The 16,606-nt window shown below is 35.5% G+C and overlaps 1 protein-coding gene and 1 long non-coding RNA gene across 2 annotated transcripts; one reads left to right on the forward strand and one right to left on the reverse strand.

The window, feature by feature from the left end:
- Positions 1-1,045: 1,045 nt before the first annotated feature.
- On the reverse strand, positions 1,046-11,950 carry LOC144411816 (uncharacterized). The gene is made up of 7 exons (XM_078109420.1): positions 11,354-11,950; positions 8,378-8,526; positions 8,146-8,228; positions 7,653-7,733; positions 6,695-6,778; positions 6,527-6,615; positions 1,046-1,345 (listed from the first exon to the last, which is right to left on the reverse strand). Exons 2-7 carry the CDS (start codon positions 8,404-8,406, stop codon positions 1,046-1,048), a joined length of 666 nt encoding a protein of 221 aa, XP_077965546.1. The 5' UTR covers positions 8,407-8,526; positions 11,354-11,950.
- Positions 11,951-15,232: 3,282 nt separating this feature from the next.
- LOC144432459 (uncharacterized) lies at positions 15,233-16,588 on the forward strand. Its single transcript, XR_013480700.1, has 2 exons — positions 15,233-16,084; positions 16,481-16,588. It is a non-coding gene; the product is annotated as an uncharacterized LOC144432459 (long non-coding RNA).
- The last annotated feature ends 18 nt before the right edge of the window (positions 16,589-16,606 follow it).

Genomic DNA, 16,606 nt, shown 5'->3' on the forward strand with positions numbered 1-16,606 from the left:
GAAATCACCCTGAAATCGCAAATAACCTGTTCATGTAATGAAACTGCGGTGAACGCCTGAACGGGAGATTTTGTTTTAAAATAAAAGTATGCAAACTAAGTTTCTTTATGATCAATTATTGGTCTTGTGTCCCCTCTTGAACTGCTTTGTGGCCCCCTTAGGGGGCCATCGGCCCCCGGTTGAGAACCACTGCTATAGACAGTGTTTTGATATGTAAGGCCGATGAAAATCCTTTTTTCGAAACTCCAAGCAATTGCAGGTTTCTTATTTGGGTAGTCATAATAATTTGTCTATGACATGAAAGGTAAGGTGATCACGAGCAGAGGTAAAATAGATTTAGCATGGTTTACGTTATTTATGCATCAAAACGTGTATACTCCACGCTTGGTATATAGTATAAAGATATAACCTATATGGAAGTTGATTAAGACGTGGGTTCCTTTGTGTGGTCATCAAATTGTTACAGGCTGATATTCAAATTTACTTTCTGGTCGTTGCTAATACATAAACCGACAACACAGTTGCTGATGCATCATCGGCACAGTCTTGGAGACAATAAGTTATAGTAGGGAATACAGAATTACCGTAATCACAATTACCTAACCAAGGTAGCCGCTGACAGGTATACCGAATGGTCATTTCGCGGTTATCCTGTCCATTCTGGGCAAAGTCATGAATATGTATATATATATATTTTCATTTTGCTTTAACTTTGTTGTGCCCGTTTGCCTGCATGGATGGCTAATAAAAAACGATTTGATTGATTGAATTATTTGTGATTATTTTAGGTTACAGTTTTTAATTGTGATAAATTTTATACTTTAAAAAAAAAAAAAAAAGTTCACTCACATCCCTCGACTTTTGTAGTCAGATTGTTGAATCAAATATTGTATTGCTTATGCATGTTCTTGAAAGCAATTTTATAAGGCAAGATGTGTTTACTTATACAAGACAATGTGTGTCAAACTTGATATGCTGTATTACTTATCACCAATTCGTCGTCTGCATCCATGAAAATAAAAATGACCAGGGCAAATGTATGGAATTAACAATACACATATTCTTCTGATATTTTGGCATTGACACGATTGTAATCAACGACACCAGGTTCTCTTTTTTGTCCCGGCATACCACGTGGACCAGTTTTTCCAACACGACCCGGTTCTGAGATCTGATCGGCACATGGCTCACTCTGTCCACCACTCGTTTGCTGGAGTTTGCAATATTCGTACAGCTTTGTACAGAGTCTGATGTCTTCTTGACCTACGACTGGCCGACTGTACAATAAAAGTACAAGAACGATGTATATGTCGTATAAGCTCATGTTACTTTTAATTTTAATAATCTGGAAATTGAAGTATATTTCCATTAAACTAAATAATAATTTTTGTAGAAATGTAGTTAACGATATAAAGAGGTAGTCTAAACGCTCAATGCTCCATATGATTACTCTTGTAAAATTACGCCTGTGTACCTTCTGCTACACCTATTGCTATTTGAGATATATATCATGAATATGAACTAAACTTAGAAGTCTGATTACTATTTCTTCTAAACGCTCTCAACTATTTGAGAATGTTGTTAATTCGAGTTTCACATTCCTTTCATTTGCTTAGTCTCTCTCCAGGAGGTAAATAAATAAACGATTTCGCTCTAATCGATGTATTTCGGTCATTGAACTGCTGCAAGGTATGTCAAATTTGTTTGGAAAAATATTTTTAGAGCTGTCAATGAGAGACATCAAGCGCTTGGGTGTACCTCCGTATGGCCTCAGGGTCGAGGTGAATTACCCATTTATTCTATTGTAGCCATATTTTTCGATGCAATTCTGACATACGGTATGTTTTTTTTCTGTAGTGAGTTATCGATAAATAAGCGTTTTGTTATTGTGTTTGAACGCTCCGCAATTACAACGAGTGCATACAATTACATATCTCCCATTGACTCCCCGAGTATTCGAAATCATCAGGTAATCGAAAATGCCCTGCCCAGCCCTTTTAGTCCTTGCCATTGTGACATAACAATGGATATTTCGACACGGCGTATTGCTATCTAAGTTTGCACCGCAATTTTCAGAGTGGTTCAACGTTTTTTTTTCTCCAAAAACTCTTTGCAACTCCGAGGAGTCTTTTTCGTGAAATAAGTCATCAAAGAACTTGGTCTGATGACAATGTGCAGTATGGCTTTACCTGCTCAACTGGACGGGACTCCAATGCGAAATGTCATGAGAATTGTTCATTTTGAAACGAAGCCACGTATCTCTCAGTTGTTCACAGAGAAACAGTAGCAGAAGTGTCACTAATAAATCTAATGAATGTATAAAGTTTACTGTGTTATTGCAATTTATTCTGCTACAACCAATGGCGTAACCAGCGGTTCTTTCGGCGGTTGATACTCTCTTGGTCTTGACAAAGCATGTTCTTTGAATTTTAACCCGAAAAAACAACCTATGCTCAACAGTAAGGCAACAAGTTCATATTCTATCAATTGAAGTCGATCAAATTTTCTATAAATTTGTATAAATCCGACTTCACCTTAATAAGTTCAGGTTGCGCTCTTAGTTCAAAAATTTTGGGTTCAACAGAAGCTAACGGAATAGCGTAGGGGTTCGGCAGGCTCACAAATGTTAAGAACCACTGAACTAAATAGAACGTAAAGCTAGATTCAATATATATAATGGTCTTATGAAAGTGACTTCAAAGGCCGCTTAGAGACAGTTAATAAATTGGTCATTACCTTTCCAAGTTTTCCAAAAAGCAAATATCCTATATTACTCATTTCCTCTTTCAAATGTAGCCCGTGTTGCATGACAAGCTCCGTACCATAACGCTCCCTCAAGTTAAATTGTTAAAATAACAAATAAAGGCCTACAAAGTGACTTTATAAAACTTTCATGTTGATGTTGACATTAGGATATTAGACAGATTTTCTCACTACAACAGTTCCTGATGAATGAAAAGTACTGGCTTTTTTGGCAGTGAGGGCGGCATCAAATGGGACCTACAACAATGTTAAATTTAAAATTTGCCCTTTTTGCTGTTTTTCGCGGCATAATTAGGTTGTGAATGACCGTAACCGATGACAGTACAATGAGTAAACGATGGTGACTACATAAGGGGCCTATTCGTGAAATCTACTGGGACTACCGTTGGAAATTTGGAAAAAAATACTTATTTTGATAAATTTCGAATCATCTAAAACGCTAAAAAATTAAAAATGGGTTTGTATTAATTTTCTCAAAATTTATTAGATAGAACACAAGCGAGCTATGCTTAAATATATGAACCCGTAGAATAATTTATCATCGCTCCACCGAAATCCATAGGGTATCCTACACGAAGCTGAACAGTGAAACTAACTACCAGTATCCGTACCCAGTACGGCACAGTTTACCTATTTCCAAAAAAGCCCCCATATTAGAAGACATTAATTATAACTGTGACTATAGGCCCATCTCTCGAGAGACTGTGCCCCATATTGAAGGACAGTGAATATAACTGTGACTGCACGCCCCGCTTACAAGAGACTGTCTGGGCATCCATATCGTCAAAGCGGAACTGTTACAGGACAGGTACTTTCCAGGTTCTGTGACAATTCCGTTTCAACGTGAATTAAAATACCAACTGACTCGAGTAATATCTTTCTGGAGAAAAATTCCATCTTTAACCACTGAAAATTTAATTATTTAACAATAAATCACAAAAAAAGTCTTTCTGGTACTTAAATTTGTATTTTTCTTGTTATTGTGCCGCTTCAAGAAGATCTTTGTCGTGGCTGATAAACTCATTGCATGACATAATATGAAAATTCAATTTCATCTTCAGTTCAACTTTGACGGGATTAAAGTTAGTTTTTTCTACTATTGGTCCAAACCGCATTCATAATACTGAACACTCTTTCACAATTCGCGTTTGACACTCGAATTGGCAGGGCAAATGGTACAATACGTAAGGTTGTGTATCGTCTGGCTACTGAGTGGCAAAGATCTTCACTCTATCTGTTTGAAACGTCATCTCTCGTTTAAGCGTTTTAGCCGGGTTATACGGAAGGGTCATTGCTGACACTCTTCACAAATTGACGCTATTGGTCCTGCTTCAGAGACAGTTTGAACAATTGAGACATGCTGAGGTCTGCTGATCTGTCTGATCTGTCTTTTCAGATATTGCTCAGAGAAATCATTGAAGCTTTCGCCATTGCTATGCTTCGTCTTACCGCTTTTGTCTCGTCTACTTTGTTTGTTAGAACTACACCTAGATATTTGAATCTTTCTACATTTTCAACGCTCTGGTTTTCCAAAATTAAGTTTTCCTCATTTGTAACCTTTGTAATTTTTATCACTTCAGTTTTCTTGATAATGAACAAGAGTGCTGCTTCAGAACTACATCGTCGGCTTATCTCAGTCTATTAACTATCCTTCCAACTAGTTGCGGCCCATCCACATGATGTTGAGAGTTTCTCGCATGACTTGCTTGAAGAGGTGGGGTGACACCCTGGCCAATGTCAAAGAAATCTGTCATCCCGTGAGCCGATCTTACTGCTGCCTTTTGAGAGTCATAAACAGATAAAGGTTCTCTAAAAGATCAATTATATGCATAGGTAGGCCCACCACACGTCCCGATTTAGTCGGGACAATTCTCGTTTTTGCAAGTTTTTCCGCCGTGATGACAGTAAAAATAGTTTTTCAATTTGATACTATTACAAAATTGCTTTTTGAATGGATGTCCGTAACGAATGTCCGTAATCTACCCACAATGGTGTGGAAAATGTTTAAACTATAAATAAGCCTCTTGAATTGAACCGATTTTGGCCTGTCCAATTCGCATCGACCCGGTTTTTTACTTCAGATATTTGGTAAGCATAGGGGACCCCATGTTTACCATCGCATTCCAGAGGACATCGTGTACTACAGTGTCGAAAGCTTTTCTATAATTGATGAAACATAGGAGGATGTCTCCTCCCACCTCCCTGATCTTTTCAAGAATCATCTTTAAACTAAGTATTTGGCCACCAGTTAAGCGTAAAAGTTCACTGCAAACCTTTCTCAGCGCACACTTACAGCTACGGAACCGTTTTAAAACTACCTGTATGTAATAATACCATCCATTTTGCAATTGTTTAACTTATTTGAATGTTATGTCACCAGGAAGTCACAGTTGGCGAAACATGTCTTTGTTTGAGTGACACCTACAGACGTAATTTTTATTTAAAAAAAAATTCGCGTGAATAACATCCGTTTCCAGTTTGAACGAATCCGATGTCCTTCTATTTTAAAACGCCTTTTTTCAGTAAATTCCGGGACAACCGTAGTCCAGTCCGGGACACGGGACGCCAGACGTCAATTCCGGGACTGTCCCGGTCATTCTGGGTGGGACGGATGGTAAACCTATATATAAACCTGATTTTACTTAGGGACTCGTTAAAAAAGATTTGTTTTAAAACAATTGATTTGAATCATTTTTTCACCTGTTTCGTTCTGTTAATCCTCTTCAGAAACCAACAAGTATGAATGACTTGACCGTATACGCCTTCTTAACATGGAGCGTACCGCTCGTGTCATACCACACCACCACGTGTTGGACTTTTGACCCGCCAAATTTCCGAGCGCCAACAATTTCGGCTTTAATTACGCTATGTCGTGCCAAAGCGCCAGTTTATTAAAATCAGTGATGGGTACTGTAACGAAGTATTTACTGTATTTATGGCAGAAAAGAAGTTGTATAAAGTCTCTCCATCGCAAAATTCTACCCGATACAGGAAAATATAGAAAAAGGTTGGAAACTACCCCGGTTAAAACAAAAAAGTGAATGTGAAAACCTGCCCAATCGATCCTTGACGTCAATATCCTTCGGAACGCCAAAGATATGATTGACTTTCCCGTACACGTTCTCTCACGCTGAGAAAAACACGTCAACAAACGTGGTTGGCGAGAAGGCCGCAACCGACTAGCCGTTGCAGCGATGCTTGTTAGGTTAGCTATGGACTATTGGCTATTACGGTATATAGTATATATATTCTGTAAACCTGTAGATCTTGCATTAAACAGAGAATAATCACACACAATTGTAACGACCAAGAGACAAATAGTTTAATGCAGCATGAGTTGTCATTTATTTGCATGTGTAAACCAAAGCAACAAATGATTCATATAAAAAGTTCAATCTATGAATTCGGTAACAAATACCAGATATATTAGACTCTAAAATGTACCCATGTAGGAGTTTTTAATGTTGCCGAATTTCGAATATGTACTTTGAAAAACAGTTTGCAATCTGCGAGTTATACGTACACATTTGTTTGTTTACTTTGATGACGTTGAATCTAATAAAGGTTTGCTACTGACATGATATTAATATACAATAACTTCCATATTCAAATATAGTTTGATGTCGTTGAGTTTGTTTTATAACGATGAAATATTGAATCAAAATACAACACTTTATAAAGTGAATATATCAAAAGAAGTACATTTTAATCGAATTTACTACTGCCAGGCAAAGCACATATCTTCCCATCCTATACTTGTTACTTGATTGTGAGTGGCAAATACATTCCACATATTATAAATTGCCTTTGCTGTCGGAGTTATGGTTCTGAAGTGTGAAAATCCCTTCAATCCTGAAAATATTTAATGCAAAATGCAATATCATTGCATGTACTAATTTTATACATCACTATGTAACATTATTGTATTTACCTATTGGTGTGCAGAATCCCATGACAAAATAAGTGTCGTAATCTGTCATGAAGAAATACTCGCCTCGAAATAGGTTGTCTGCATCTGAAATGATAGTTGTAAGTGGGAGCTAATAAATGTAAACCTTGGTCCAAATATTGCAATTTTGCAAGGTGATAAACCATGGAAATACTTAATAAAAGATTGTCGGCTCTAGGGGCATTGTTCGCGGGCCACAATAGTGCCAAGAATAGGTAAACAGTTCAATACAAAACAAACGCTTTAATTATGGAAACAAATTGATAAGTAGTCATTTATCCAGCAAAACATGCAGAAACCACCAAAAACTTACTAAAACATGCAAATGTGTTTCTATATTTATATTTAGCGTAAGATTTCAAACTCTTTCAAACTGAAAAAGGGCTTCCGCTAATGTAAGTGCTTCCGAATATTGAGGGTAATTTCTAATATATATAGGCAGCATTTTTTGCAATTATGTTTAGGCTGGTTGCAAAAAACACCTGGCATTAATTATATTGTTAGACTTTAACATTAATATTAAGTTATCAGGCATAGCCAACCTAAGCTATCAGAATCCGCATTCAATTTTAAGTTCTCTGCGATGCCAAAATTGTTAGCATATATTCCTGACCAAAAAGATAGACAGACAGATAACAATTAAGCCTGCCGAGAACATCATTCAACTTCGCTAGTTGCCTCAGTTAGTCATAACTCAGACAATTCAGTGACATTAGCGATGAAACAACAAAAGCTTTTTCTGGTAAATGTTATTACGAAACAACACTAAATGCGATTTTTTGATTACTCGCCGAATGCGACGCGGGCTACAGATAATGAAGGTTGGGAAAATGGGCCTGGGTTCAGACCACCCTGTTCTAGACGGTCAAAGCAGAATGCGGCAAGTCTTGGGTCTATATATTAGTATATATCCGCAATTAAACCAACAATTTCTACTTACAAGTATCTAGCTCTTCATTTGTTGCGCCACCACCTGGGGTATCAAAATACAACTTCTTGAGTTTTGCCAGAAACGAAGTTTCTAAAAAAAAAAATATTGGTTATGTTCATTAATGTCGAGAATACAGTGTGTTATATTTCTAACAGCAGGTTTTCAATACGCTACGTCGATGCAAATTTGAGAATTTCGGTAAATAAGACATTGTCTTATCAGTAATATATATTGCTAATGCGGGTTTGAGCTTAAGTGCCTATTTTTACAGATGAAATTAATTCGATAAATTGTGTGGCTGAAAAGTTTACTAGATACACAAGTAATGGAACAGTAAATGGAATTGCGATTTGGTGCGATTAGCGCTCGCCTAGGATAAGAAATTATAAAATGCTTTTTTAGAAATACTACAAAATTAATTCAATGTAGAACTATTTTTTCTGTATGTTGTGTCTTTGTCACATTGTTGATTACAATTCACAATGATACAAATTGCGCTCACTGAGTTGTTGATCTATGATGTATGTTTCGCCCTCTCTTCGGATAAAGTGTAACTGGAAATCCATTGTATTCTTGTTGAATAGCCTTTAACAAAGGTTATAAATTAAGCAAACAAATAAACAAAAACGCTGCTACGTGATTTGCTCTGTCAAATGCACTCATAGAACTTTACAGTTTACACAAATCGATCAAACTAGACAGTCTATATTTGAATAAGATTACTGCTAGTTCACCCGCGAACGCTCAGAGTTAGGTTGAACATAACTCCATCTTCTGGTGCTTCGAAATGATGTATATCATGACATGTTCTCGGAAATTTACCAGTATTACCAGGATTCGGAATGTCAAGTCCATCAAACCATGTTCCTTTTATTTTGCCGAACTGAAATACAAATACACTTGAAAATTATTTGAATTCCACTGCATGTACCGCCCTGAATCGTTCGTTAATCGGGGTTCTATAGCTAATTTATCTGAATACGAAGGTTGTGTACAAGAAAAAGAACGAAAATGTGTACAGCTGTATATTGTCGAATTCAACTTCTTAATTCGTCAACTATACCAGTGGTCGGCAACCTTTTTCGGTTGACGGACCGGTAAAGCCTGACAAAACTTTGGCGGACCACCTTTATACAAATAAACTAAGCCTATGCAATAAATCATACGCATTAGGAAATTTACTAAAAACGACGGTTATGCTATTTAATGCGATATCTGTATTTGTTTGATGGCCATTAACTGTTCTCATATTCGAGACATTGACACACGTAACATGGTTCGTACATCTAACCTACTTCGATATTATATCGTTTTTGTAGTTATTAATATTGATAACCAGGCCTCACATTAAGATTTCGGGTTAACAATGCTTGCATCAAATTGTTGGGGAGATCTTATTCGGACTGATGAGAGACATTCCTATACGGGCGTAGAGACAATAATTGGCCCAGCATTATTGCAACATACTGACATGGCAATTGTTTATGAAGTCAGACTTGCTGATCAATAGTGTTGTGCAGGGGTCGGCAACCTTCATGTTCTTGCGGGCCAAATATACACGTTTCAGGTAGCGCGCGGGCCGCAATATTTCCGCCTTCGAACAATCGCTACATTAATTAAACTTCAATTTATGGCGCATTTGCATTGCTGCCCTTCTCGCCTGTCCCAATGAGATGTGTATGTAGCGTTTTTTTAATATATTATCCAACAATACATTGTTTCTATTTATCTATTATTAATGTGAAAGATGATGTTTTTATGGCAACTCGTCGTCCAAGTGATGATCTGACAAGCGAGTACAAATTTTAATCCAAGTTTAATGCATTTCAGATAAAGCTGCTCAAGGCCATATGTTCTTCCGAACGTGGACTTTACACCTTTTGCCCTAACGCACAGATGAGCTGTGGCGCAGTCCCGGGTTTCGGGATCGAAATTTCGACGACTCGTTTTGTAACGAGTTTAATTAAAACATTGAAACTCTTAATAACTGCGATGCTGACTGGGCATATCGAGCAAACTGGTTTTGTAATGCCCACGAAAGAAAATACTTTTCCGTCCGAGCACTTTGGAATGCTCGACCCTTGTCGCTCCGTTTTCCGGACATTTTTAAATTTTAAAAATCGAAATTAACTCGAACGACATACAACTGAAGCCACTTGTTTCATAAGAAGCGCCGTACAGCAGCACTTGTCACCACATAAATTCGTGTAGGGACAATAATAAATTTGGGATCAATTTTTGTTTTATGTATTGAATGTCGAGTGGTTCGAGAGTCGCAACAAATTAGCTCGCGGGCCGCATTTGGCCCGCAGTTTGCCGACTCTCAATGTTGTGTTTGTCTGGTTTACTGTTGAGTGCTGTTTTTTAGTCGTAGGGCTTGTGGTTAGATTGTAGAGGTTTTATTACGGCCTCGTCTGTTTTTTAGGCTTGCACGTAATTGACAAAAATCAATTCCGTAATTACGGCCAAATCGATTTCGTAATGACCCCGTAATTGCGATATTTTTTCACACATTTAAACCTATCATAACAACCAATTGAATCCACTTCATTTTCGATTGGGACATCGAGTTTGGGTTTTCATATTGCTGACAGTACTACACGCCGGCGACAGATGTTAAGACAAGAGAAGAGTGAATTCAAATTAATTTTATTCCGATTTTTATCTTTTGTGCTAGCTTTGATTTCCTTTATCATTTTTGCAAATTAACCGTCCCAATTTTATGCGATCAATTTTATCATTACCGACACTGGTATACGGATATTTATGAAACGATAGTTGACTTTTTTAAAATCGTATTAAAAAAAAAACGTCGGGTTTCCAATTTATCAATGGCACGACGAGCGTATTCTTTCGTTTGATTATACTTGCGCTTGCCTCGCGACGAAGACTTGTTATTGCACCGTTTTTAACATTATTCGACTTTACTACCTAGTCAGCATTTTATAATAATTATTGATGCCGACTTATTGACGTTATTCCCATTACCATGCTTCATATTACATTAAATCATTTCGCGGCCTAAATGTTGTAACATTATTTGCGACAAATTTAGATCAAAAATTAATTATTTGCGCATAATTTAAATAACGTACTTATATGACATGGCTTTTCCGAAAATACGAGGTTATATCGCAAAAAAATGCATATTGTGACATTTATTTTGCACTCACGAAGAAATCGACTTATTTTTCCAACTCAAGTCGACGATCCTATCGGCCAAGATTGACACAAATTTGGTCGAGTGTCGGTGGTATTCAAGAATCAAAATAAGTTGCCGCATTTGGTAAAGACAGTTAATCATATTTGGCCGAAATATTGCGAGGCATTGTGGAAAATATATTGAGCAAGGACAAGTCCGGACTGATATAAAACGATAAAACCGGTAACAGAACATCAAGGTTTTATAATTGAAAATGGTTCTCGCACAGAATAAACACACTGGCTCCTACTTGATATTTAATAGTAGTTAAATTGAGAATATTGAACTGTTGAAAACAAAAAACGATCGTCGAAATTCCTAAATCTCGTTGCCTTGGTTAAATATAATCCAATGTTAGCATTATTAGCAATAGTTAGCATTATTACATTATTAAAAAAGGTTAAAATATTTCATTTTTATTCTTCATTTTAAAAGTGACTAATGTGCGACTTCGTCAAAATATTATACCAACAGAAAAAGTTTTTGATAAATTTCAAAGATTTCTTACCCTGTCCCAGTCAATAGCTTGATATTAATCTGTTTTGGAGCAGAGCTGAGAAGTTGCCGTTTCTCCCGAAAAATATATCGCAGCCAAAAATATGTCGATCTTCATTCCAACCATTTTTGCACGAATATGTCGCAGGTATATTGTTCTCAAATGTGCCCATAATAACTTGGTATCCTTTTATATATTTTTCGAAATAAATGTCGAAATATTTAGATGGAAAAAAAAAGCTTTAATCTTAATCGTCTAAGCAAAGGCTAATACTATATAACCGTATTTCCATCAATGAAACAATATATAAAAACAATGCATCAAATCTAATATGGCCATTGTTGTTCTTGTGCGCACACAACAGTAAGTTAATAAAAGTAAAATTTTTGACATTTTAGGATATTCGGTAAAACACGAAATGCCAAAGTTATCAAAGCAGTATAGGTTGGTCAATATCCAACGGTTTATAATATTTGATTATTCAAAATATGACATTTGAAATCCCCCGACTGTTCAACGAACTGAAGCTATTTATTTTATGAATTAAAAAATCGCATGAATTTGCAAGTAATTTTCCTGTGAAGCCGGTAAATGTAAAGGTCATGTACGTGCATGTTCGGTAAATCACGAAATGCTAAAGTTGTCAAAACAGTAAGGATTGAATTATTTTATTCGCTTTATGGTAATTACCTTTCCAAATACTGTATGGTCTATTTTGTCTGTCGCATAAATATGCAACCATTATTTCTGTGACATCGCTAAATGTGAACGTCATGCAAAACATTTATGGACACATTTCTGGATTACCACCATGGAAAATTAGTGGTTATATATCCGTTCGTGTTAAAAGGCGTATGATCCAACTACTCACCAGACGGCGAGACAAGTCTGAATTCAAATGTTTCTACCACGCGCCATTTCATTTTCACGCTCATTCTCAACTAACTTGGTACAGGATTGAAAAAGGGAATGCAACGAATGCTCATTACAATTCGGGTTTGATTTTAAATATATATATATATTTTATTTTTGTATCTTTTTTTTAATTTTTATTGTAATATCCCTTGAATCGTGGTGAATCTAGGGCAAGTCAGTGCGTTTCAGCAGTTGCGCACGCTGCCAGAATTATGATTTTAAAAATGTAAGAAAAAATTTTGCTCCGACTTCCTATCTTATCGCGTAGCTTTATCGCCAAGTTATTAGGCTGCCTGCACCAAAGTCATAAGATTTTAAGAACAATGTTTATTCGACATATTAGAGAGAAGTTTTGATTGAAAAAGGCAAGATAAATCATGAAACATAGCTCACGGTCTTGCTGAACACAGTCAAAAGCAAGTTTATAGAAGACCGCTATTCGCCTAAATCTGGGTGTGTTGTTAATACAACGTCGGAGGATATTCTTGATGTCACGTCTTTTGATAGCCCGGAATCTATATAGACAAGACACAATGAAAACGTATCGAATGCGCCACTCTCAGCCCCTCTATCCACAAATAAGACACATGCATAAATCAGCTTCTTCTTTATACACTTGGCAAATAACAGCGGTTTTCTTAAATGAATAAAACACAATTGATTAACTTAAGTCACAAAGCATTTATCAACAACAAAAGGCTAATTTCTTACCAAACGTTTTCCGATCCGAGTGGCTTATACAATTACAATATATATATATATATAAAAGATAAGTTAACAGTCAACAATACGGACAAATATCTTCGGCTATTACACGACGAATACGTAATGCAAAAATGACGGAAAGGAAAACGCTAAACCAGACAACAGATAAAATTACTAATTTACGCTACAAGCAAAGGGAATAATTGTAATAACGGTTCTACAATGATTATTTACAAGGCAGCGCACGATGCACTGTACACAGAGGCAAAATGTACGATAAAATTGTAAACAACGTACGTTTACAACGTAACACTTGGATAGGTGGCAAGCAACGCAGCTTGCTACCTAAGTTCGAATCTCATGAAAAGTGTGACAATGTGCGGTAGGATTACTCACCGTCGCGGGGTTACTTCGATGTTCGATTTGAGTTTGCGAGTAGTGGGACCGCACGTTCATGACCCGCCCGAATATAAAATCACTCATTTCTCGGAATATTCAAAAACATTTCTTTGCTAACTATTAAATTGCTAGAAATAACATTCTCACTAGAGATCATTTACGTTGGTGAAAAGCAGTATAGTCGTCGTAGCAAATAAATGTAAACGACTAGTTATGACGTTCTTGGCAAATAGTCAAGAAATATGTCGCCGGACGTTCACATTTAATGGTGTCACAGTAATAATATTTGCAAATTTATGCGACAGTCAAAAATAGATAACATATCGAAAGTCAATTACCATAAACAGTTGAAAATTATTCAAAACGTATTGTTTTGATGATTTCAATATTTTTTCATATTTTCATATTTTGAATAGTCAAATATTATAAACCGTTGGTAATTGTCCAACCCTTACTGCTTTAACAACTTTAGCATTTCGTGTTATACCAAATATACTCAAATATCGAAAATTTTACTTCTATTAGCCTTCCTTTGCACATAAAAACAACAACGGCCACATTAGATTTGAGGCATTGTTCATGTATAACAAATTGCTCACTTGTGGAAATAGGGTCATATAGTAATAGCCCTTGCTTAGACGGTTGACTTTGAAAAGCATTTTTTAATCTAAATATATCGGCATTCATTTCGGAAAAAATATTTAAGTAATACCAAGTTTTCATGGGCGCATTTGAGAACAGTATACCTGCAACATATTTGTACAAGAATGGTTGGAATAATCAGTCCCATATCAGTCTCCTTCGAACAAAAAAGAGAGTAGAACTATAATCATAGCCATAACAATATTAACAAGATGATACGGGTAATCCTCATGGTTAAAATTTGATTCGACAACATCTTTACAAAAACCTTCAAATAATACATTTTTTTTTTTTCAAAATATGAAATCTTGCGTCTATTTTCTTCTTGTAAACAGCCTACGCTTTCAAAAAAATTGACTAATGTTTCCTGATTAACGATTAATGGCGCAAGCTGATTTCATTTGATATATAATAGGATGGGAAGATATGTGCTTTACCCCACGAAATAAAGTCGACTAAAAACCAATTCTTTCAGTGAAGTGAAATGAATACACGACATCCAACTATATTTACAAATTATTTGTGATCGCCCACAAAAACATATTACGGAGTCAGTTAGCAATGGAAGTGCAAACGTCACCAAAATGCTATTGGTTTTTTCTATTTTATATTCGGCCATTCGTGGACCAATTTTGCTGGTTTTCTAAACGCGCCACCACGTGAATTTTTTAGCTATTTAATTCTCATCAAACTTGGGCAATATGCTTTACCTAGATTTAAAGCTTTATTATATTACCGTTGTAAATTGTGCAATTTTACAGTTCATATTTAAAATTAACCTTTCGTCTTCTGTTTTTCACAAATCGCGAAAACAATGAGGAACCCTTGAGTTCATGACAATTATGCAGGTGTGGTGAATGAATTGTATACTTTAGAAAATAAACAATTTCCGATATTTGACATAATGAAAAATAAAATTAGTTTCAATTTAATTTTATATCGTATCAAGGAAGTTGTTATACATTAAACAGACATATCGGACAAAATTAAACTCCTTGAACAATTTCTACTATGTTTCTCCCATAGAATTTTGTCTGCATTTGTATTGTATTGCACATTCACGGGCGCCATCCCCCTTCATATGATAGGAATTTCATGCGAAATGTGGCGCCTCCTGTTAAATTATTGAAACTAGAGATCCGTTTTTATATATATATTATAGTTAAGATTTTTTTTCAATTTTTGAGCTCAATTCCGGTAAGTGAACAAATATAAATATATCGCAGAGGCTGTCTGTTTCACATGACCAGTAACACTATGTTAGGCATCGGTTGTTTTTGAGATAGTACCAAGTCGTACTCCCCAATGCCTTAGATTCAGAATGTAAAGACTTTAGCTTGCCTTCTTAGAACAAGTAAATAGACGAGAAAGACGCGTGTGTACGCAATTTGATTCTGATAAAAAAAAAAACAGGCGAGGTTAAGCATTTTGCCTAACCTTCCGATTTCTTTTTGTATAATTTTTTTTTGTAGTTTTATTTGAAATAGTTAACAGATTATAAAGGATTTGAATCAGAGAGTATAAAACTAATTTAGAAGATAACGCAAAAAACGCGTAATTTACGTTTGGTAACATTTTTATTAATTTATTTCAACGTGGTCAAAATATGTAGAAATTTGGACAACGTTGAAATTTTTTGATGGATCAAGATTTATTGTTACCAGTATAGGTGGCATTCACAAAAAAGATCGAAAGACATGCAATTGAAACAGTAATGAAAAAAAAACTACGCTAAGAGTACTAATTAATCAGTTGTATAGGTATAGCGAATATACAAGCAAAAAATTAACCGTAATATTCCAAGTGAATATGAATAGCAAATTTGCAAAGTATCTATTCATTAAAGTATTAATTATTATTATATGTCTTTGATAAAAATATGCTTCGAATTAGTTATCATATACTTTTTTGTTTACAGATAAATTAGAAGTAAGATGAAGTCATACATATCCATCGTTTTTGTACTTTTATTATGCAGTTGGTCAGTCGTTAGCCATTATAGTCAAGAAGATACTGGACACTGTACAGCGAAGTACGAATCCTGCAAACTACATCAAGAAAACGTTGAACGAGGAGAATGATGTACCAATCAGATAATACTTTCAATACCTTCAATAATACCTTCAATACTTATTCCTATGCATCTGGAATATTAAATTATTACTCTTATTACTCTGAGTGATATTTTAAAGCCAGCATCGTAATTATGTTTATCACGTCGCTTTTAATAACGATATATTGCATTGCTTGTATTACATTATAGATTTTACTACGGATGCCTTTCTATAAAATTCTTAAGGGCTTAATAGTTTTACATGAACTAGCTTGTATTAAAAATAAAATTAAATATATATACAGTGATTAAACGTGCATTCATTTCACATTTCCTGTATCCTTCATAGTCATTGCTCAAAGTTAATACTACAAAAAATATATGTTTCGTCAATAAATCGGTATAATTGTAAATTTAAAATTCAGAGCGTTATTATCCTGATAGCTGTCGAGGATTACACAAACTCAATTCTCTTTCTTGGAATAAAACCGGAGGAGTTTTTGAAATCTATCCTACCCCTGTTTCTGATAAGATTGAAGTTTACTGTGATC

Source organism: Styela clava, chromosome 15, assembly GCF_964204865.1.
Source record: "Styela clava chromosome 15, kaStyClav1.hap1.2, whole genome shotgun sequence".
In the NCBI taxonomy this organism is placed as follows: domain Eukaryota; kingdom Metazoa; phylum Chordata; class Ascidiacea; order Stolidobranchia; family Styelidae; genus Styela; species Styela clava.